General features: G+C 50.6%; 3 protein-coding genes and 2 pseudogenes across 4 annotated transcripts; 1 reads left to right on the forward strand and 4 right to left on the reverse strand.

Moving 5' to 3' along the window:
* Nucleotides 1–221: 221 nt before the first annotated feature.
* On the reverse strand, nt 222–6,337 carry LOC101766840 (annotated as a pseudogene).
* Nucleotides 6,338–7,721: 1,384 nt separating this feature from the next.
* On the reverse strand, nt 7,722–13,344 carry LOC105913528 (annotated as a pseudogene).
* On the reverse strand, nt 12,359–15,905 carry LOC101771926 (D-xylose-proton symporter-like 3, chloroplastic). Of its 2 annotated transcripts, none has more exons than XM_022823305.1 (8): nt 15,495–15,905; nt 15,260–15,351; nt 14,803–14,909; nt 14,662–14,721; nt 14,502–14,568; nt 14,292–14,416; nt 13,489–13,624; nt 12,359–13,337 (listed from the first exon to the last, which is right to left on the reverse strand). In XM_022823305.1, exons 2-7 carry the CDS (start codon nt 15,339–15,341, stop codon nt 13,511–13,513), a joined length of 555 nt encoding a protein of 184 aa, XP_022679040.1. In that variant the 5' UTR covers nt 15,342–15,351; nt 15,495–15,905; the 3' UTR covers nt 12,359–13,337; nt 13,489–13,510. The 2 variants fall into 2 exon arrangements, with proteins under 2 accessions (XP_022679040.1, XP_012704036.1); XM_012848582.2 differs by having other exon boundaries at nt 12,359–13,365; nt 15,495–15,904.
* A 1,834-nt stretch (nt 15,906–17,739) lies between these two features.
* LOC101772743 lies at nt 17,740–19,541 on the forward strand. The gene has a single exon (XM_004953870.2). It carries the CDS (start codon nt 18,178–18,180, stop codon nt 19,354–19,356), a length of 1,179 nt encoding a protein of 392 aa, XP_004953927.1. The 5' UTR covers nt 17,740–18,177; the 3' UTR covers nt 19,357–19,541.
* Nucleotides 19,542–21,426: 1,885 nt separating this feature from the next.
* LOC101767254 (transcription termination factor MTERF6, chloroplastic/mitochondrial) lies at nt 21,427–22,852 on the reverse strand. The gene has a single exon (XM_004955156.4). The coding sequence runs from the start codon at nt 22,746–22,748 to the stop codon at nt 21,588–21,590; it is 1,161 nt and encodes a 386-aa protein (XP_004955213.1). The 5' UTR covers nt 22,749–22,852; the 3' UTR covers nt 21,427–21,587.
* Between the last annotated feature and the right edge of the window lie 1,411 nt (nt 22,853–24,263).

The raw sequence follows: 24,263 nt of genomic DNA on the forward strand, positions 1-24,263 counted from the left end.
AATCAATACAGTAATGAATATACTCTTTTATCGTCCAACAGATTGAAAGACAACATACAAACTATATATATTAGTTACATGGATCTCAACTGAGCCTTCATTTGAATAACAACTCCAGTTAAAATCAGTACCACAAATAATCAAATCAATAAATCAACTATGATGAGTTATTTTGCTTGATTATCTTGCAAACCACGATCATGCCTCAGGCCCTTGTTTCCTTAGCACTTCGGCATAGTAGAAGGACGTGGCATCATTCGAGCATCTGGGGTCCTACCATTTTTCACAATGAACACCGTGTGTATGCCTCATACCGTGTGACGCTCAAAGTGGCAATGCATAAACCACACACCTATTAAGCAAGAAAAAAAATGCAAAGTTAACAAAAAAATAATCCCATAAACATCGTACTAGCCGCTTGAAAAATGGGACAAAAAAATTGCAGATTCTCACCTGGATTTGCCGCACGGAAGCGGATTGTGGCCCATCCGGCCTTGGGTACGGAGACGGTGTTTTGGTACGGCGGGTCTACCAGGTTGTATGTGGCCGGGTGCTTGTTCTTGTCAAAGTTACCGAACCCTCTGCCCACCACGTAGAAGCTGAACCCGTGTGGGTGAATGGGGTGGCTCTCGGCGCCGAGGATGCCCGTGTCCTGGAACACCACCTCCACGACGCCGCCGTACTCCACTACCTTCACCTCGGGTGCCCCGCTTCGTGAATGAGAGCTCCAGCGGCGGGGTTGTGGAATCGGTGAAGTCGAAGACGAAGGGCGGCTTGTTGGGAAAGTCCGGCTCGTAAACGCCGCGGATGGAGTAGTAGTAGGCGTCGAGGACGTCGACGGACGGGGCCACGAAGCTGACGTTGTTCAGGCTCGCCGCGAGGCGGCTGCCATTGATGGGGCCCTTGCACGTCTCGTTGGCGCCGCAGGGGAGCAAGTTCACGGCGATCGTCACGAGCATGTGCTCGTCGACATGCGCTGGCACGTCGATGGGGTGGTCCTTGGTGACCAGGGAACGGAGCTGCGCCGTGTACGCCGTCGCGGCGGCGATGTCGTCGACGGTCGGCAGGTTGGGGAAGTCCGGCGGCCCTGCGGAGGGCGGCGCGTCCGTGTACTCCAGGATGGCCGTGGCGTTGCTGTTGTTGGACTCGAGCTGCGGGTTGCTTGAGAACGTCCTCGCGGCCATGTAATAGCGGCTGTTGCCTGAGCCGTCCGTGGGGCGGTTGGCCTCGAGGAGCACGTCCATCGTCTGGCCGGGTGAGCTCATGATGCTCTCGACGGTGAAGGGCTTGAGGTAGCGGCCATCGGTGCCGACCACCGTGAGGCGGTGCCCGGTGACGCCGAAGAACATCTCGTTGGTGAGCCCCGCGTTGATGACTCGGAGCAGGTACGTCTTGCCGTGCTCCACGAGCATCCTGAAGGTGCCGTTCTTGGAGCAGGGGAACTGATCTCCGGGCTGGCCGTTGATGGTGTTCGCGTCCGAGATATTGGCGTCGCCGCCGGTGCGGGTCTCCTCGAACAATTTCTCCACGTCCACATTCCACCACTCGCCTACAGATTATTTTGAAGCCACGAATTGAGATTAAAACAGTGGATTTCACTACCACTCACGGACAGTCCAGTTAATAGTGTTGTACCGAGGATGATGGGTATCTCCTTGTGTGGCTTGGTGTAGGGGTAGGCGGACCCGCGCTTGGGGTGGATAACGATGGCGCCATGCACGGTGGCGCGGTCGAAGTCGCTGTGCGCGTGCCACCAGAGCGTGCCCTCCTCGGAGAAGATGATCCTGTAGGTGAATCCTGCAGGTGAAGTTTGCGCCGGGCTGGATGGGGCACTGCGTGATGTACTCCTATACGTGGCCAAACGGTCGCACGGCACGGCACGGCTAGGCACGGCACTACGTGGCACGGTAGGTTAGCCGTGCCGTGCCGTGCTGAAGTACCGGCCTAGGCACAGCACTACAAACCTTTAGTCATGCCGTGTTGTGCCACTTAGCATGGCGGCACTACAGTGCTCATGCCGGCATGGACACTATAAGTCGGACCCCTTAATTGACTCAGAATGACAAGCACAAGAACATATACTTTAAAAAAATTGAGATAGAGAAGCACATAACTAAGATATGTCACTTTATTCATTGAATCGAGATCAGATTGACAATAAACAGCACATAACTTGCATTCCACAGCACAGGTAATACAAACACATGAAGAGGTAACAAAATAACAATTTATAGGGAGTTTTAGTGCATTGGTTGCCTCATTAAAACCTGTCTAGGTAAAACTCACCCTTTGAGAAACCCTAGACAGGGAAAAGGGGTATAGCCCAGCTCCAATTATAAAGTTCATTGTCCTTACATCAAAGTCCAGTCCATAATATTATAGTCCCATTACATAAATGATAACTAATCAAGATAAAGTTCTTCAAATGCTTCTTCAAGCTCCTTGTCCTCCACCATGTGTTGCAGCCTTGCTTCTGTAGCCTTCCAATCTTTGATGCAGGTCAGCATCTCCACCATTTCAAGCTTTAGCTTCCTTCGCGCTCATCGATGATCCTGCCAGTCATACTAAAAGTGGATTACGAAGATACGGTGGGCACAGGAATAGTTAAAATATCTTTAGCCATAATTAACAGCACTGGATATGTGAGTTTGTGCTGATGCCAGCAGTTCAAGATGTTAAAATCATCATCTAAATGGTTCACAGTGTCACAGTCCAAGTAAGAAACAAGTTTAAAAGCATTAGAAGCTGAAGAACTTGCAGCTTGCAGCAGGGCAGTTGCAGAGGTATTTCTAGCCATGCTTAGAGTAGCAGCTAGAGGATGCATACCACCAGCAGAACCACCAACATCATCATCATCATAAATTTCATCCCAAGCAGACATTTTCTTACCAGATAGGTTAGGAGGGACAGTCCTGCTCAACCTAACAACACCTCCATATTTCTTCTCAGACTTATTGTAGACATCAGTTAGTCGAGCTCTAGTGCCAACCTGGTAAGTAGTATAATCTATACTAGTAAGGTTATCCAACCTCCTAAGCACTCTACTGAAACCTTTCATTTTAGCTATAGGGTCCAGGATGAATGCAAAAGAATAAAGCAAAGGTATGTTCCTCTAGTATTTATTATATTTATCTATCATAGGTTGAACCACAGGTCTAATGTGACTATCATTAGCATAATTCTTTAGGTGCAAGGCAATCTTAACAAGATAATGAATCATAAGTGGAGATGTAGGATAGTACACATCAGACAATGCAACTGTAGCATCATAAAACAGTTCAAGAAATTTAAGCACTTTTTCTGCCATAGCCTAATGGTCATCATTAAAAGCAACTAATCACCTTCAGCCTAGGATATTGAGCATGCATGAAAGTAATGAATGGGGCCTTACGAGAAAACAAATGCTTAAGCATTAGATATGTAGAATTCCACCTAACTTTCATGTCCAGCTGAATCTTTCTAGGCCTCACATTAGTGGCAATGCAGTAACTTTTATATGCAGCAATTCTCTAGTTAGATAAGTTTAAGAAAGATATTGCAATTATAAATTTTTCAATCAAAGGCTTAAGAGCAGTGAGGGCCTCCTTAACAATCAGATTGATAATATGACATGCACAGCGCTGATGCAAGAACATACAAGTAACTGCATTAAGGGATGCATTGTCTAATTCATCACTATCATCATCTACAACTTCAATACCAAGATATTTAGAAAGAACAGGTCTAAGTCTTTGCATGGCTGATACATTAGATGATGCATTGTCCAAAGTAATAGCAAACACTTTTTTCAGTCAAACCATAATCAGCAAGATGCAACATGATCAGCAATGTTTTGTCCATTGTGGGAACAATCAATAAGCCTAAGACCAAGCACTCTCTTCTCTAGTTGCCAATCAGAGTTTATGTAGTGAGCAACAACACTAAGATAGTTCTCTTTAGTATTACCAGACCAAATATCAGAGGTTAGACACACACAATTAACACCAGCAGAACTAACAGTCTCAACAAGCTTAGCCTTGCAATCAGTGAAGTATTTCAACATGTCTCTAGTGGTGGTTTGCCTAGAGACTGAAACATATTTAGGATTATGAGCAGTTCTAATGTACTCTTCAGATGCATCAAATTCTCCCAAAGAGACAGGAACATCAAGCCTAGCAAGCAATCAAACCAGTTGAGTACGAGCAACAATAAGACAGTACTCCCAATTACGCATACTACCATCAGGATTAAAAGAGATCTGTGACACGCCTCCTAGGGCATTTATCCCTATGCCGGGTGAGGTGACTAGTGCCACCACTAGAGCGCCCAAAGTATTCCTTAGAGCAATGGATGCACTTAGCTCCATACCTGACCTTCTTACCATTCACTATTTTGAAGATCTTCTTAAAATCCAGCCACACTGCCGAGGTAGAGGGACGTGAGCGCTTGCCGCTATTCTCTTCCCCGTCCACTTCTTGATCATCGCAGACATCGATGGGAGGATTGGGAGCTTGAACGTTGTAGCCGAACAGCTCCTCGGTGTCCTCGCACAGGTCATCCTCGTCATCATCTCCGACCAACCCGCACAACCGCCTCTCTTGGTTGGTACTGACCTCAACCATCTAGTCGTCGGATCCAGCCATCGTCACTCGTCGGCGCCTTGATTCCTCAACAACTTCAGAAAAATAAAGAGTTAGTATAGATCTAGGGTTAGGGTTAGGGTTAGTCGTACCTTCACAGCCGGAGCACTAGAGTCACCGGCGACGTCGACGAAGCACGGATCTGGCAAGGTCGACGACGATGACACGGAGATGACTAGTAGGATGAGGCTACAACGACGAAGCGAGATCAAGATGAGGGGTATACATGGCCGTGCCGTGTGCCAGTGCCGGCCAGCGGTGGCTCAAGAGGCCACCGGAGAGCGAGAAGAAGATAGGAGGTCGGAGGCGAGAGAGGAGAGGAGAGTCGACGTCGCTGCGTCGCAAAGAAGAGAGCTAGAGAGGAGAGCGAGACGAGAGAGAGAGAGCGACGATGCGGCGGTGAAAATGAATTAGGGTTACGGGGTGACGGGGGCGAGGGCGCTGCGGCCGGTTATATACCCCTCCCCCTCCAATGGGCAGATCCAACGGTCGATAGGAGTAGGGGAGGGGCATCAACGGCTTGGAGCGGGGAAGCAGTGCCGGCCCATTAACCATGTCGTGCCTGGGCTGGCACTGCGGGCCGACATGGCGGCCCAGGCACGGCACTATGACCGGGCCGTGCCAGGCATTGGCATGATTGGAGTCAGGCCGACATTCGTGGGTCGTGCTTCTTAGTGTCGTGCCAGTGCTGGCCCATAGTGCCCATGCCAGATGGCCAGCTATATGTACTCCGACCCGTCGAACCACGTGTTCCTCGGCTCAGTGGATGGTGATGTTCTTGTTGCCGTGGTTGTAGACGTTGACAACGACGACGTCGCCCTTGCGTGCGTAGATGGTCAGACCGGGGAACTTTCCGTTCACAGTGAGGATGGTCTTCTTGTGGCAAAGCCGACTGACCTTAGTCTCCTTTATCCGCATCACATCACACAAAGGCTTTAGTTGTCTTCGTCAATGCATGTATTAGGCTAGTCTGGATGAAAAATTTTATAGGAGTAGTTTCATCAAATATGAGAGTAGTTTCATCCCTATGACATCCAGCAAGTACACTTACCAAATTCTCAATCTTGGTAACTGTCTATGAAACTGTGCATCGAAACCGGCCTTAGTGGCCCTCGAGAAACTGAAATAGATGCGCAGTTTTGGGGGGGGGGGGGGAGCTAATTCCAAGTATGGCCTAAAAAATAAGAGCTTGTAAATACATCGATCGACGATCGACTTACAAAGAAATCGTAGTGATTTGCTCTGGAGGCCTGGGCGGGATTAACTGCAACTCCAAAGGTTAGCACCACACCTAGCAGTAACTAGCAATTCATCAGTGCCATCTTATCTGCACCCATCGTCAGGCGTCGCCGGATCCGATACTCAATTTTAGGAAATGAAGAAGCTCTTCTATGTATATATGCATGTGTGTGCGAGACTCTGCTCGAGCAAATCCTTGACGTGTCTATATATTAGCAACAGCAAGCTCGTGTGCTTAGCCTTGCAGCGCTCATTGCTGCGATCGTTAGTTGATGCTCATCTGACAGAGATGCAGCAGGCGTTTTGTAGGAAACGAAACGCGCAAGCCGACGTTGCATGCTCCCAAAGTATACCTAAACTACGTACCCGGCCGGTTGTCTTGTCTAGCGTAGACACTCTTGCCTCGTTTTAATCTTCTTCTCCGGCGGCGGCGACAAATGGTGGCTCCACGAAGCCTCGTACACCTGAAATGCCTCCATGGCCAGGCCAAGCCGGCTACAAAATGGACAGTGGCGCGGCCGCGCGGGCGCGTGACGAGAACCGGCACGATGGCGACACTTCGCAGTTCACAGTTAGCTTAGATTGAGCTGGCGTGCATATTCACCTGAAACGGGTCAAGGTCTCAAGGAGCTTGAGTTCTCGAAGCACGTGGCGTGCATGGAGGAGTTACGAGCGCGGATACAGGCATAACAAAGGATATCGTCTGTTTCCCTGTTGAGTGCTATACAGAGCTAAATTAGGGGTAGCTTAGTTTATTTAGTACCTGATTCCGAATTAGGACCTGGCTAACTATACAGACAACAAGCATATATCTCTTCCTCGATGCGAACCATTTTGAATAAGACTGGGAAGGATCCTCATAGTTTTCCATTTTAATCATACTGTTCAAAGGAACATTTCAACTCTCCAACCAAAAGTCTTCCAAAAGGAAAGACCGGGCACCCGAGAATTCACAAGATTCGGCCCATATTCTGGCACCTTTGCCGGCCCAGCACGGCACCCCAGGGCCCATCTTGCTGCATACCAAGCGCCACCGCCTGAACCGTCCACGCAGAATCCAACGGAAGCACAACGATTTGGTTTCTCTGAGGAGAGCACGTTTAGTCCCGCCTCGGCGCCGCAAGCAGACGCGGGCGGACGAAGCGCCTATATAACAAAGCCCTCGGTCAACCTTTCTCCATACTTACCTGGACGGGGTCGATGGGCGATCATGAAGGCCCATGGCCTAGATCAGTGGCCCACATTGCACTTGGTGGGTGCGCTGGTCTACCATCTCCCCAAGTGGGAGAGTGGACGTCATAATTTGTGGTAGAGGGGGTACGCGTTCGCGCGGCCCCCGCCAATCTCAAGAAATTAAACTTTGGTCCATGAACTTATCTGAGGTATTTTCAGTTTGGTCCTGCTTTCGGATTTGTGCATTGCTTGCGGGATATCTCGAGCTTGCTGCGTAGTGCGGCTTCATGGGCCGCAAAGCGAAACGATCTTTCTTGGTTTGGGCCCAAAGCACGTTCTTCTACTGTCCTTTTATCTTAAGACGCAAAACTAACTTTTTCCAAGATTGCCTTGCGTGCAAATTAAATCATTTAAGTGATACAACCATTGTCTCTTTGTATACAAAAATACGGAATAAAACACATGACATTAATTGAGTGAATTCATCTAAACAATCTATTACACCAATTAAAAGATGTATATCTATGTAGTTAATTGTTGTTTTTGAAACATAGTAGCACATGCAAACTCCTATGGACGCATACGGATGACTAAGCTGACAACTCGAGATCGATGAAGTCATCAGTAACGTTGCTCTTGGCGGACATTTCCATGTATGTCTGAAAAAAAATTATCGACACAGACACACACTTGGATGTGAAAAGTGGATATACATTTTCTTTTTGAGACTGAGAAAAGTGGACATACATTTCAAATAGACTTGAGCACATGGCATGACCCAGCCCGAGTTCAGTTTGGATCTGCCTGCAAGGCCCGCCTAACAAGCATTGGGCCAGGCTTGGCTAGTAAGCCATAAATGGAGTTGGTTTTGCGATCCATAAAATTAACCAGCAACCATCGTCCGTCATCATTATCACCAGGGGAAAAACAAACTTACCCCCGCGTCGCTCCCCACGGGCAACACGGGCGGCACCCCCAGTCGCTGCCGACAACCCACCTCACCGCCTCTCGTCCCTACCTCGGCAGCCGTCGCCGAAGGAGGTCGCCGGAAGCCCATCTGGCTCCCAAGGACGGCGGCGGCAGGGCATACCGGCAGCTCCTGAGGACAGCAGCGGGGCGGGATGGCGCTAGGTGCTAGGCAGCGCGGATCCGGCTCCACCGTGAGCAGATCCGGTCTCCCCGCCCCCGGATCCGCCGTCCCCGACCAATTCCGGGGTGGCGTGGAGAAGCGGCCGTGCGGGGCCGGCGAGAAGGAGCTGGGGCGCACGGAGGGCCCAGGCCTGAGGACGAGGAGGACGTGGTAGCGGCTGCGAGGAGGAGGGACCGTGACGACGGCAAGAGAAGCGGTGGTGGTGGCTACACCGGACGACAGTCGTCTGACGCGTCTTCGTCGTCGGACTCCAGCAGCAACTTCCGACCTGACGAGGCATGCGGAGGCCTCGCCGTCTGGCGGGGGATCGTTGGGCCTAGGCACCGATGGAGGGTCTAGGCCACGGTGGCCGAGCCGACGGCGATGGCACGACGGACGGGGACAACGTGGAGGTGATGAGGCGCCGCGTGGGGGAAGGAGAGGATTGGCCGACAGCGGAATACAGACAGAGGTCGGTGCGTGGCTCCACGGTGTCAGCGCGAAGGAGGTTGAGCGGCGCAGCTCGTGGAGGCTGGCCACAGGCACGGAGGGAGGTGGCGCCGAGCGGGGGAAGGAGAGGACTGGCCAGCGGCGGAGGATGGAGGGCGGCTGGTCTGGTGCGTGGTTGCACGGCGTCAGCGCGATGGCGGCCGAGTGGGGCGAGTGATAGGCCGGGGCACAATAGCTTCTGTGCCTTCAACGGCGGCGGCATGGTGTCGCGACTGGGGTGGCCTGTGCAAGGTGTACCAGCGACGCCATGGAGGTGCAGCAGGAACACCTGGCGCAGGGCGTGCTGGTAGCACCGAGCTGGTGCTGCGGGCGTCGTCGGGCCACCTCCCCTCGGTTGAGGAGTTGCAGAGGCAGTGATAGGAGAGGAAGGCAGCTGAGCTCTGGTGGAGCCCGCGCGACATGGATGAGGCTGTGAGGAGTGGGGGCCCGGTGTGCTGCGCGTCACAGCGGCGGCGAGCAAGCGAAGGCGAAGGTACGATGGCGTGGTGCGTGGAGGTGCGGCGGCGATGCTGCCCCAAATGGGCTGCTGCGACGATGGTTCGGGAGTGCCGAGCCGTAAGCGTGCAGCGAGGGGTTGGGATGCTCAGGGCAAAAACCCTCGCCGACATTTGCTGGTGGAGATGACGGCGGCACCCTAGGGCATCGTTCTCCCCGTTGAGGGCGTCATGCCTGAGCTACAATCCTGCTGCACGGGGTACTCTGGGTGAAAACCCTGTCCAGACCTTGGACGAGCGACGGCGGCACCATTAGCATCGTGCCCTCTTTGGAGGTGTCGTCTCTAGAGACCCATCTCGGTTTGTGACATTGATGGTCCGTTGGTCATGGGCGGCCATAGCTGGTGGCAGCACTTCCGCCGCGTGGCAAGCTGGACGGATGTTGTCGAGGTCATGTGGAGGCGATCGCAGGTAGGACGGCGGTCAGGGGTTGTCGTATGGTTGTCGGTTTTGGCTGCTTGCAGCGGACCGCGACGACTGGCGTTTCTTGGCAACAGTCAATGCGACGTGGGACTACGTCAGAGGATGGCGCTTGCGGTAACAGCATCATGGGACAACTAGGCTTGCAGCGGATCGCGGCGGGTTGCTTAGCTTGACTGAGCTACCCGGTGAGGTACATTGTCGGAAGACGGCGCAAGCAACTTCTCTGGTTTGCTGACTTGGTGGCGGATGCTTTAGCGCGGGCGAAGCAACGAGGCCAAGTCGACTTGCGGCGGCGGCTTGGTTGATCGATGGAGATCTAGTGGACCGGGGCAGCATTGCTCACCACTCTGACGGCGACAAAAGAAACAGATCCATGACGTGGAGTACCGTGGCGGGAGAGGCGAGGCCCCCGCGTATGGTGTTTCTTTGAGGCGATGAGAGCGAGGTGGAGTCCAACGGCGAATGTGGCGAGACCCCCGCGCGTTGTGTTATCATGGTGGCGACTGCGAGGCAACTTGCAAGAGGTCCGGATTCGGTGGTTTCACTTCGTCAGGTGGAGGATGGTTTTGCAGGGGCACTGCAGCGGAGGGTCCCGCATGGTGGTGCCCTTTTCGGTGCGGTGCAGTCTGCTTCTATCGGTCCCTGTCGACACAGGACCACGCCTGGAGGTTTTCATGAGCGCGAATGTTGGTGGGTGCCACCGTGGAGGGTAGAGTGGGGAGACCATTTGAGTTGAGTAGTGACCCGTGTTGATGTCCCAATCCAACCGGGTGAGTCTTTTTTTATTTTTTTCTTTTCTTTTCTTGCCTATGACATCCCAGGGTTGTAGTCCTGTATTTCCTGCTATATCAATGAAACACGCACAAGATAGTGCGTCGTTCTTTAAAAAAAATCAACACCTAGGCATCCCTGGTGGCGGTGGCATCATCTTTTCCTCCGCTCCATTCCCATCCTTCACGATCAGCACGGTGTCCATTTCCCATACCATGTGCAGCTCGAAATGGGAGTGCATGAACCACACACCTACGACAACATGAGCAACACAAAATAGTGGCCATGAGAACTGAAACTTGGCGTACGTAGAAAACGGGCAAACGGCAGCCATGGACGCACCAGGATTTGTGGCACGGAAACGGATCGCCGACCACCCGCCCCTGGGCACCACCACCGTGTTCTGGTACGGTGGGTCGACCAAGTTGTAGCCGGCCGGGTCCCTGTCCCCGTCGAAGTTGCCAGGCCCGGTTCCCACCACGTAGAAGCTGAACCCGTGCAGGTGGATGGGGTTGCTCTCGGCGCCGAGGATCGCCGTGTTCTGGAGCACCACCTCCACCACCGTGCCGTACTCCAGCACCTTCATCCTCGTACTGCGCGCCGTCAGCCTGAGCTCCGGCGGGAGGTTGTCGGCCGTGAAGTTGAACAGCAGCGGTGGGGTGCTGGGGAACTCCGCCCCCGGCACGCCGCCGGCCTTGCGCGAGCGGTGGTGGTAGTACGCGCCGAGGATGTTCGTGTCACGCGGGGCCTCGAAGCTCACGTTGTTCAGGCTCGCCGCGAGGCGGTTGCCGCGGGGGCCCTGGCAGTGCTCGTCCGGCGCGCACGCGATCTCGTTCACCGCGATGGTGACGAGCATGCGCTCGTCCACGCGCCGAGGCACGCGCGCCGGGTGCGCGGCGCTGGCGAGGGACCGGAGCCGCGGCGCTGTCGTTGGTGGCCGGAAGGGTGGGGAAGTCGGGGTTCACCCAACCTGTCGGCGGCGCGGTGTCGGTGTACTCCAGCACGGCGGTGGCGGTGCTGTTGTCGAGGAGAACGAGCGGGTTGGTCGACAACGGCCGCGCAGTCATGTAGTACCGGGTGTTCCGGAGGAGGGCGCGGTCGGCTCTGAGCAGCGCGGTCACGGTCTGGCCCGGCGCGATGAAGACGTGGTCGACGGTGAACGGCTTCACGTAGGACGCGTCGGTCCCGACCACGGTGAGGCGGTGCCCGGCGACGCCGAAGAAGAACTCGTTGGCCAGCGCCGCGTTGATGAGACGGAGCGTGTACGTCTTGCCGTGCTCGACGGACAGCGTGAACGTGCCGTCCCTCGAGCACGGGAACAGGTCACCGGGCTGGCTGTTGATGGTGTTCGCGTCAGATGGCTGGAACTCGCCGCCGGTGTGAAGCGCGTCGGCGAGCAATTGCCGGACATCGCCCTTCCACCACTCACCTATGCAAACCAATCGAACATTACTGATCAAAATAGCGCGTTGCAAGACCAGGCAAGGCATGCGCGCCTCCTAGCAATGTCAGTTACTAGTAGTTACCTAGGATGATTGGTATCTCCCTGTGCGGCTTCTGGAAGGGGTAGGCACTGCCGCGCCAGGGGCGGATGACGATGGCACCGTGCACAGTGGCGCGGTCGAAGTCGCTGTGCGCGTGCCACTAGAGCGTGCCCTCCTCCTCGGAGGATGATCCGGTAGGCGAAGCTGGCGCCGGGCTGGATGGGGCACTGCATGATGAACTCCGGCCCGTCGGACCACGGGTTCCGCGGCTGGTCGACGCCGTGCCAGTGGAGGGTGATGTTCTTGTCGCCCTGGTTGTGAACGTCGACGGTGACGACGTCGCCCTTGCGCGCGTTCACGGTGAGGATGCTCTTCCGGTGGCAGAGCCTGGTGTAGTCAGCTTTCTTTATCTGCAGACCAAAGTTTTATCCGTGCAACATCTGGTAAATTGTGAATATCCGTGCTAGTTTTATTAGTATTACTAGCAGAAATGCCCGTGCGTTGCTACGGGTAACATAAAACATAAGTTTCTTCTTCATCAGTAACTTGAGCATATGATTTTGCCTTCTTTCCCACCCCTCGACGTAGTTCTCCCAACATATGAATCATAAGTTTTGGCGATAAAAGCAGCCGGTTCCATTTAAGAGCACATATTCTACTTTTCAAAGATGTATGGTCATTGATTGCATTACCAATAAAAACATTGTTCTTATCATATCAAAATTTTGTAAAAATAAAACAATATGATGTAAAACATAGCTTCTATTATTATGAATTTTCAAGCTTAATCAAACTCCTCCAGCATCAACATGAGAACAGGTTGCAACAGCTGCCAATCCAGCATTAGGATCCTATCCATCGAAGTTCGCAATGTTAAAACGGGAACAAGAGTTCCATCATACATCAAGTTTGAATATAGTCAATTTACTTTCACATCCAAGCAACGCAGAATCTGAGAGGTGTCAAAGAACTTACTTTCACCTCTCAGGTACTAAATCCTAGCATGCTTTCTAATGTAAGGGGAAAAACAACAACAGTATCTGAGAGGTGTCAAAGACTTACACACCACTGGCCAGAATATGTTAACGCAGGAAGCTAGTGCTGATTCATCAAACCTTTTTATATATACACATGCACATCAAATGAGAGTTCTATTTGAAGTGCCCAACCCTGACCTAGCTTAGGTCAAAGAATGTATCATTGAGAAGGTTTCATTGCAGCTGTATCTATACAACCTAAAATATTGACTATTCTCAAAAACATTCTATATGAACAGGTTGCTACTTTTTTTTATCAGACAAGCAACATATGTAGCTACACTTGATCAGTACCACTTGAGAACATTAGGTAAAAAATGTTAGCTACAAGCATAGTATTAGAACATCACCTCATAGTGAGTGAGTGTTAGATAAGTACAGATTCATCACCTTAAGTCGACTGGCGAAACTAATTGAAGTGCAGCTACATTTCTCGTAGTACAACAGACGACACCTCACTGCACATTAATATAATGTTGTAGCAACCTGAGAATTGAACATAGTCAATTAATAAAGAAAAAGATTTGGCATTAGCATGTTATGGCACATTCGCTCTAACTCTCAAAAGTTCACAGTTCAGCTCAGAAAGATCAAATGGTGTTAACTAACCTTCATTTGCAGTTTGTGGTTTTCAAATGACAACCAGTATTCCTAACGCAATAAACAGCTCCTTCAAAGATATCAATGTTCCACATATCTGCGGAGGAGAAGTCTCTGCAATATAAAGTGGGGCACCATGCATTGCCTGGCACATAGCACCATAATGGTTCAGTGGCATAACACCAAATGTTTTAGGACAGTATTGGTCTGTAAACTCTCCCAAACCCCTAGCTAAATATTCATATGCTCCTTTGCAACTGTAATGATCTTCAATTGCTACTAATCCCATTTTAACAAAGCATGGAACCATGGAAATTTTGATGCTTGTGGATGTTGAAAGTTGGTGTCAAAAAGGCTTGGGTAAAGTGCTACACGCAATGTAACCACCCCAGAAATTAAAGAAGAAAATTATATTAAATATCTTAGCAATACAACCAGCTTGATTTTGCGGCGTACCAGTGAATATGTTCACTACCCCATTATTGGAATATCAGAATAATCAAGTGCAGGAATGTTTTATATCTACTTATTCCATAATTAGTTATATCAGAACATGATCATCAAGCTACAGTAACATCAATTAGTTTTGCTACTTCACACTTCAGTAAATGATTAGCATATCAGAAAACTATAATGAGACATCATGACATTATAAGTTTATAACAATTTTGTCAGGTTACTCAGCTTGAGTGAATGTACTTATCATCCCCAGAAAATCTTTTTTATATGCATTCGTAAATTAGATTTTTTTCAATAACAGTAACATGGGATCATCTTAGGGAGGAAGAAGATTTGTGCCTGCAGGTACTCACCAAACCAATACCAATCCCATAAAGGATACGACCTATGATTAGACCTACAAAATTAGGGGCAAATCCAGTGACCAAAGCACCAAGAATATATAGTGCAGCTGCGGTGACCAATTCTATTCTCCTTCCTGTATCAAGATGGTAGAAGTTATTCACCCCCTTATCAAACAAGTATGGTGAGGACAATTAAATTGGTTTAGCTTTTCAGTTCACCTAGAAAATCTGCAATGCGGTGTGTGAGAATAGAGCCACCAAGAGCTCCATAAAGTGAACCACTTGCCTGAATAAAAGGAAAAGGAAACTCATTTGGATCTTGATAATTGATATGAAAAGGGAGATACGAGAGCTTAGGAATCACAGAAATTTGGATTACCACAAGGCCTAGTTGCACAGATGACCGGTTGAACCAAGTGGTGCCACTGAGATCAGCAGACTGAAGAAGAATACACCCAGTGGCAGTGAGACTGTATGTCAGCTAGAGGAAATTCCAGAAAAAACCAAAACGGGGACTAACTTGTACAGAGATTGTTGCTCCAGAGGTTGCACCAATGTCATAGCCGAAAAGGAGACCGCCCAATGCAGGGAACAAGAACCTAGGTTCCGAACAGTGATGTATCAGTACTGCAAGGCTGCAATCTGATTAGGCTTCCTGATTACCCCATTTTATTTGTTTATTCTCGAAACTCTACACCAAGAAGCATTGCTATGGCAAGCATCAGTCTGTACAGAAATATTAAACAGATCCTAGATTACTCTGCATCATCATACATTCTATGACTTCTCCATGTTGAAGCATCACAGTTTAAACAGTCTATGCAGTGAAGGATCACAATTTAATCGGTTGCTTCAAACATAACGTGTGCAAGGTCGAATCAGACCAGAAATGCATCCTTTCTAATTTCAACACCTACCCCGCATTCCAGACAATCTCCAAATGCTAAAATTCGAGAGGTGTCTGACAGATAGCTTACCAGAGTATGACGGGTGCCCACGAGAAGGCCGCATCCCCCTCCATGGCGGCGCCACGCCCAGCATCGCCCTCGCCCTGCGCATGGGTCCGCACCTGCACATCGACCTCTATGTTTAGCCGCCGATTGGGGGTTGGGTCGGGCGGCGTACGCGGAGCCTGGGGTGTCCCCCGACGGAGGGGCAGAGGAGCGGCTCGGTCGCCGCCTCCGGGCGCGCGACGCTCCGGCCGCCACTTACCAGGAAGGGTGGCGGCGAGAGAAGCGCGGTGACGTCGGCGTCGTGGAGGTGGATCCATGCCCGTCAACTGGGGTTGGTCGTGGCCAGCGGCCGACCGCGCGGGCAGGGACGGCTCCCCTCACGTGCCCCGGCCGCTCCCAGTCGCAGCTGCACCAGGCTGCGACGCCCCCCAGGCCCCGGCCCGCCGCCGTGATCACCAATGCGTGCAGGTGTCGCGCGCCCGGCTCGCGCGCGTGGCTGCGCACCCGCTTTCTGGTGGCCCGGCCGGCCAATCGAGGGTGCTTGTCCTCTTCTTCTTCCCCAGCGCAGCCAGGCGGCGATTCCCGGCGGTGAGGGCGGTCTGCTGGTGCGCGAAGGTGGCGCGGGGCGGCGGCGCCAGCGAGCGGCGGCGCTCCGAGAGGAGAGAGAGAGAGAGAGAGAGAGACGGACGGTAGATGGCAGAGACACGGACAATCGATGGACTGCGGGTTGATTTCACGAAAAGTCAAGGGGTTTTTTGCAAAATGACCACGACGTACGAAAAGTGCGTTACTTGCTTTAATAATAGGTAAAGATTTTTGGGAACATATACAGTAGAAACCACACCCTTCATGAAAACCTGTGCAAACCAAAATAAAAATTCGTCTAAATTCACAAAAAAAATCACACATGTAGATGATATATGATGATACACATCCTTGTAAAATATCTTGTCCAAACTCAACTTCGTTTGTGAGATATAAAAATAAAAGATTCTAATAAATCATTTGGACAACTTTCAGCCTTGGTATTTGTTATTTTTATATCTCACAAACGAAGTCGAGTTTGGACAAGATATTTTACAAGATTGTTCATCATCATATTATCTATACGTGTGATTTTATTGGTGAATTTATATGACTTTTTTACGTGGTTTGCACAGGTTTTCATGAAGGGTGTGGTTTCTACTAGATATGTTCCCAAGATTTTTGCACTGACGGACGCACTTACAAAGAAATCGTAGTGGCGATGAGTCCTCGAGCCTTCAGCCGGGCTGACTGTAACTGCAATCGTCAAAACTGCACCTAGCAATAACCAAAGCACCGGCATCCTGCTGACAGCCATCGTCGGACACTTCAGAGACGGTAGTGAGCACGACCGGGTACGGTTCCGTCCACGAAAATTGTAAGCCTGATTCGTCTGAGTATGCTGTCAGCGTGTTGTTGGGGTAGTGCCCCAACCCAACCGCAAACCATCAGCCGTAGAGAAGGTATTTATAGAGGGGCACGACGGCGATCAATGAACCAGTGGCCAATGAGGCGCATGACAGTTCCGATGATATACTTGTTGCCAGTCGCCCACCAGCTTCCAATTAACTCTGTTCTCCCGGTGGCAAAGCGACGAGCAGTATATAGCGACAGGATGCAAGCGTGCATCCCCATGGCGCCCGCTGTGTTGACTGATACTAATCTTGGACAGAATTGGTCAGGAGGCTCATCCACTTCTGGAAGATATTACTACTAGAAACCTAGTAGAATGCATATGAGGATGTCCTAGGCCGTCGCAATCAGGATTCAGGACTAAAATTTAACGTGTGCTGCTTCGGCGGCACGGTAACAAGACTTAAGACAGCAAGCCGGGCGATCAGATTCTTTTTTTGTGCATCCATTTTCTGAATATGTTTTCTTTTGTTTGCATCGTGGGAGTTGTATCGCTCGAAGAAAAGGATGTCAATGGGATCATATCATTTTGTTCCTTCTGCTTCACGTACAAAGTGGCCTATAGTATATTTATAAACATCTTTATTAGAAAAGACAAAGATTGCATGTCTCGAAATCTAGATTATCACGATCAAACTCATGCTTGTGTTTTGGGATTAAAGTCGATCGGGACAGCTTTCGCATGATGGTCATCTGTCTTTTTTTTTTGTTGAGAAAATGATGGTCATCTACTCATCTCATGGATAAATCCGACTGGACAACACACAAAAAATCCGAGTCCAAGTCGGAAGTCGGCACAGCAAAACACTTAGCAGGCTTGGCCCATCTACGGGCAACTTCTCGAGCCCATCTCAGCGGCACGCTATCGATTTGCTTTACCCAGCGCACGCGCAACACCGCTGAACGCCTGAACCAACGGAAGCGCAACGATGTGCTCTCTCTCTCTCTCAGGAGTCAGGAGTCCCACCTCGGCGCCGAAATCAGACGCGGGCGGACGAAGCGCCTATATATCAAAGCCCTCGGTCAACCTTTCTCCATACTTACCTGGACGGGGTCGATGGGCGATCGTGAAGGCCCATGGCCTAGATCAGTGGCCCACATTGCACTTTGTGGGTGCGCTGGTCTACCATCTCCCCAAGTGGGAGAGTGGACGTCATAATTTGTGGTAGAGGGGGTACGCGTTCGCGCGGCCCCCGCCAATCTTAAGGATTTAAATTTTGGTCCCTGAACGTCATGCTACGTATTGATTTTTCCCTTGGTTCAATAGATTTTCAGTGTAATAATTGTATTCAGTCGTTCTGTAGGGAGGCCCTCGTTTTGGAGAATTATATTGGGCCTAAGTTCCACCCCTCTCTTCCTTGGCCCAACGAGCGTTGGACGGACGGTTGTTGGTAGTTGTTACCGCCGGGCTTGCAGTCTCGCGGCGCATCGCTCAGCCAGTGAGCGTTCCTATCCGATTCCCATCCGCCGGTTCATCTCGAGGCCGTCACGCCGGTGTTGCCGCGATGCTCCTCCTCCCGAGGCATCCAGTCCTCTCCTCGCCGGCGCTGCCATCCTCCCCCTCCCCATCTCCATCCCGCTTCCGCCCCCTCCCCTGCACCAACGCGTCCACCTCTGCTTCCACCGCCGCACCTGCAGGCGCCTTCTCGGTGGAGGACTACCTCGTGACCAGGTGCAACCTCTACCCCAACGTGGCCGCCCGCGTGGCGCCGGAGCTCTCCGCCATCAAGTCGCCCTCCAACCCCGACGCCGTACTGGCCTTCCTCGCCTCCGCGCTGGAGCTCTCCCCTCCGCTCGTCGCCGTCGCCGTGGCGCGCGACCCGGCGGTACTCACCTGCAGCGTGCCGAGGACGCTCGCCCCGCGCGCGGCCGAGCTCCGCGCGCTCGGCTTCACCACGTTCCAGATGGGCCTCCTCATCGCGCGCTGCGGCGCGGCCGCGTTCCGTTCGCCCGACCTCGTCCCCAGGGTCCAGTTCTGGCTCCCGTACCTCCGCGGCCGCGTCGACAAGCTCGTCGCCGCGCTCAAGGGCAACCCGGGCCTCCTCGCCGCGGACCTCCGGACGGTCAGGCACACCGTCGCGCTGCTCCAGGAGGAAGGCACCCTCACCGACGACGACGTCGGCTGGTTCGCCATCTCCTACTGCTCCAAGCTGCTCACCGCGAGCCCCGACGAGGTCGACGCCGTCCTGGCCCGCGCCGACGGGTTCGGCGTGCTGCGCAGGACGCGGGCGTTCAAGGACGCGATCATCGCGGCGTTCAGCGCGACGCCGGAGCGGCTCGCCTGGAAGGCGGCGTTCTTCAGGGACGAGCTCGGGTGGACGGAGGCGCAGGTGAAGACGGCGGCGGCGAAGATGCCGACGCTGATGACGGTCTCCGCGGAGCGGCTGCGGAGGAACTGGGAGTTCCTGAACACGGAGGTGGGCATGGACGCGGAGCGCGTCGCCAGCTTCCCGGCGCTGCTCAGGTACGACCTGGAGGGGCGGCTCGTGCCGCGGTTCCGGGTGATGAGGGTGTTGCAGGCGCGGCGGCTGTGGCGCGGCAGGGATTTCAACAACATCGCCGCCATCACGGAGGAGGACTTCGTGGCCAAGTTCATCAGGCCGTTCCTGGTCAACGTCCCGGACCTGGCCAAGGTTTACGAGGCCGCCATTGTCAAGAAGGAAGCAGTGAAGCACAGTAGTTGATGGTGGCCGTTCCTGCTAGACAACTGGAGAGCTGTAAATCCCTGTGGATTTCGCAAGATTTTCCGGCCGGTGTATGTAACTCCGATGTAGAGTACAAGTACAGTTCTGATGAAAATGAAACGTTTCATATGGCTTTGATGTAAAGATTAGATACTACTGGAATGAAATTGCTGATCTGTGTTAAACTGGCCCTGCCGTTAGTATAGGACCTTGTTTAGTTACCAAAATTTGGAGTGCCAAAATTACTGTGCTAGCACTGTAGCATACTGTAGCGTTTCGTTTGTATTTGTAAATTATTGTCAAAATATTGACTAATTAGGCTCAAAAGATTCGTCTCGTAAAGTACAACAAAACTGTGCAATTAGTTTTTAATTTCGTCTACATTTAGTACTCCATGCATATACCGCAAGTTTGATGTGATGGGAATCTTCTTTTTGCATAGCGTCAAAATTGGAAGTTGGGGGTGAACTAGCCCTTGTGGCACTACTGCCATTTTGCCAGAGCTGCCTGCTTCATTGTTTTTTCAGTCCGCATCAGTTCGATGACTGTCAAGATCCACCGTTGCAATATGGTTTTGGCTGGACTGCTGCGCATCCCACCGAACTGGTTGGCAATCTATGCAAAAAAAAATAAAATAAAATCGAACGACCTTATTACACTGTTCATCACGTCTCTCAACTGAAGGCAAAGCCGGCTCTTATGCTGTTCTTCACCCTGCAAATCAAGGTGATGCGTAGCCAGGTTCAGGCTTTAACCTCAAACAACCAAGCGCCTCTTAATTTTTTTGGGAAGTTTTGCTACAGTTAAGTGAAATCAACTAACCAACTGAGCAGCTCTGTTGTTACTACTAGTAGTAACAGATTCGTGTGATAAATTCTTTGAGTTAATTTGCTACTCCAATAAGTTAGCATGAAGTTTGAGCTGAATTGTACATCTGGTGCAGCTATACCGTCTGCAGCAATAAGTGGGCTATATAACATGAATGCCTTTTTCAGTTTTCACCTGTACATATAATTTCTGAATTGTACAGTACTATACTGCTCCACGACCAAACAATCTATGCCAGGTTTGCAGATCCAATGGTGGTGAGTTTGCCCAGTTCATAACTTGGTATGCCCATAGAACTGCAGCTCTTAGTTGAGCTATCGAATGAACTGGATAGGGACCTGGACAGAGCAAATGATTGATGATTGCATTCACTTCGCAACTAGCAGTAACATGACAAAAGCATTTTAAGTCGAATGCTCTGCAACTCAAGAAATCGCAGCCCAAACTAATGAAAACAAGCACTACAGGCTGAAAATGAATTACTACAAGCAAGAGGCATCACATGATGATGAAAGAAAAGAAGAAAAGTGAAATGCTCGAGTCCAACCCCAACAGAAACAATATGTAACTTTCCATGTCACAATTAATGCTAACAGTAGAGAGGTGTATGAAAGCAGCAGATATATCATAATTACTGTTCTCTAGATTTCATTAAAAGAATAAAACAGCAGCCAACTTCTCAGCCTCATGGAGCAGATGCTTAAAGATCTGCATTCAGGTACAAAAAAGTTTCTACTGCACACTATAAGCTAAAAGACCATGAGTGGGGAACTAAGAACTTCACACTACTACTAAATCACAGGTTGACGAGTAGCCGCAGGAAAAATTGTAATGCTCTAGAGAGGCAATCACATATAGCATTCCCAGAGCCAGATGAACAAGAAAAGATCTTCAGCTATTCCGAATGGAATGAAAATATTTGTTTGGGAGCACGTACAGAAAATAAATAAGAAGATACCTTCAGTTTGTAACTAACGTGGAGACTCATGTTACAACAAAGTAATTAAACCAGCAAACACTTGGATATTTTAACCACACAAAGATAACATCAACAAGCAGTCCATTACCACTAGGAATTCATACTATGTCAATGACACCAATCAAATACTCAAATCTAAAGAACAGGTATCAAATAATTTAGCAGCTCATGAATAACAAGACTGGAAGAAACACTGCTTTCTCCAAGCATGAAGCAGGGACTATGGGTAAGCAGCGTAAATCAGGAAAAATAAGAGCAACAAATAACCAAGAATATGCCTCCCAGATGCTTCAGTGAAATGTCAAGGTACAAGCGTACTAATGACATGATTAATCAGTTCACCAGGAAAGTGAGAAAACCAAACTGAATTTAGCATGATTTAACATGTCAAAAGATGCCTCTATTCCAGGCCGCCATGGTTGACTTACAGGGCAGGAGGAACTTGACCTGCACAAGCAGCAGCATAAGCATCTGCAAGCCCTGGAACACTCTCCTTGTGAGGATCAAGAAACCTCTCGACAAATTTCTTCTCGATTTTACAAACCACACCATATAAGTCAACATTTTCTTTCACCAACCCCTTCTCCTTCAGAACCTTTAGGACATAATAACGGGGCATCAGCCGCTTCTTCAGGCTATAACCTAACAGTGCCGGCCTATGCACAATGTACGCAGCATTCAGACCAACCTCCATCTTCAGGAACTCCACAGTACGGCTCAGCCTGTCCTCTGCCGAAGCCAGAATGGAAGGAAGCTTGCCAATCGCGATGCCCACCTCAGCCTCAGAGCATCCAAGAGCCTTTTTCAAGAAATCAAGCTTTGCACCCACCCTCCGAGGGGTGATGCTGGAGATGGCCGAAAGGACGCCCTTGAACATCCTTGAGTTGCGCGGCACACCAAGCATGTCGGCACACACCACAATTTCCTTGACAGCCTCTGGCTCCAGTGCGAGCGTTCTTGGGGAGGCCAAAAAGAGCTTTGCAATTTCACAATCAGTAAGGCCGCAATGCCTCAGAAAAGCCATATTGGGCTCGACCACGCTCTCGAGGCTTCGACTGAGGAGGAGGAGATTCCTCCTGAGGGCCGTGTGCACCTTATCGTATGAGCCTAATAGAGAGAGGTAGAATGGGAGGCGCGAGATCTTGGTGGGATTGGAAAAGATTAGGGGTGCTACGGTGATGAGGCGGGAGATCTGCGGCGTGGAGAGGCCGATGTCGCGGAGCATGCCAATGCGGGGGGTTAGGGTTTCGTCCACCTTAAGGCAGAGGAGCCGCGGGTTCCTGGTGATTGCGGCGGCAAGGTCGGCTTCATGGATGCCGATTTCCGCGAAGAAGGCGAGGACCGCATCGGGTTTGGAGGAGGACTTGAGGTGAGCGAGGGGTTTGGCGGACCTGAGGGCTTGCTCTGGCGTGAGGCCGCAGGTGGTGACGAGGTATTCCTCGGCGACGAAGGGAGCGGCGGCTTCGGCGGCGGTGGCGGCGGCGGCGGTGCTGTAGAGGACGAGGTGGTGGAGGGAGGAAGCGGCGTGGAGAGGCCATGCCGCACGCACGGCGGGAAGGAGGTGGCTTCGGAGGCGGAGCATCATGAGCTTGCGATTCGCGGCGTGGCGCGCTGCGCGCAGAGCTCGCGTGCGGCGGCGGACCCGGCGACGCTGTTCTCTGTCGAACCAGAGCAGCAGGTTGGGGCCTTGGGGGTCTGTTACTGGGCCGGACCGGGCCGAGTTGAACGCAACTACACATTTTTTTTCTCTCGCCGCTCTGGAAACGCCAGCAGCTAGCATTGAGCTTTGGAATACAGAGACAGTCGGACAGGCCAATGCATCTCGACAACAAGATCACCGGCTCTCAGTCTATAATGCTGGAGAGGTGACAGCCGTAGAACTTTAACTTCAATTTCGGGTGAATGTTACTCAATTTTAGATTTTTAGTACAGTTTGCTGTAAGATGCGATACTGAAAGAAGTGTACCGCGGTTCAGGTGTTTAGCAGGATTGAGGCATTTTTTTTTTCCCTGGGAAGCGTATAGCCTTTTGGAATATAGACAGGCCAACCAATCCACCTCAAGAGTCAAGAATAAGCTCAGTGTATAAACCATGGAATACTGGAGAGTTACGAGAGGTGATGACCGCATAGTTTGTAAGATGGTAAGATACTTCATGAAGCTGTTAAACTGTAACCTTTGACCAAAAACTCTTGGGAATAGGTATTGCCCTTGGTGTATGTGTCCAAAGTTGCATCTGCCATTTTGCCAGATATGAGTGTAATATGTTTGCATTAAACTTTTACCTGTTTTCTACGATTTGCAAGGCCGGTTGCTTGATGTCCCACCGAACTGTAGTACTAGCATTCACTTCAGAACTTGTAACATGAAAATCACGGTTATACAATAACATTTCAGGCTCTTTTCCCTTGATATAAAAAAGTTAATTACTCTACAATTCATGAAACAACAGTCCATACAAATGCAAATGAAATGCTACAACATGAAAGTAAATCACACAATGCAAGAGTCTGTCACTTTACCATGAAAGAAAAGTCCAAACATATCCACAATTCTTTAGTCCAACTCCACCAGAAAACAATATGAGTGCTTTTTGTCAGCCAGAATAATACACTGTTTTTTTTTGTTTTCTCATATATGTTGGATCAACATTCGGCACCTGAGATCTTTGCCATGGTAGCAGCTCCAGCCCTTGCTGCAACTGTGGCAAAAGTTGTTTCACCACAACAGTGCTCTAGTGATACGTAACACATTCCTAGCTTGAATGCACTGCAATTCAAGAAATAATTGTCCAAATAAATGGAAATTAAATTCTAACTGGAAGTGTGTACAACAAGCAAGAGTGAGTCACATGATCATGAAAGATGAAATTCTTCCAAATATATCCAATCTTCAGGCCAACTCCAACAGAAACAATTTGTGAGGTTTTGTGTCAACCACAAGTTAGTTCTACAACTAACAGAAGCAGCGGTATACAGGTGGGAGCAAGAGAGAGATCCATTTTTTTAACTAAATATGCAGCCAGAAAACACAAAACAAAATATGCTCTCACACACAATTAAGTACCAACAAATTAAGTATGAAAGCAGTCGCTTACGAAT

Source organism: Setaria italica, chromosome I (assembly GCF_000263155.2).
Source record: "Setaria italica strain Yugu1 chromosome I, Setaria_italica_v2.0, whole genome shotgun sequence".
NCBI classification, from domain to species: domain Eukaryota; kingdom Viridiplantae; phylum Streptophyta; class Magnoliopsida; order Poales; family Poaceae; genus Setaria; species Setaria italica.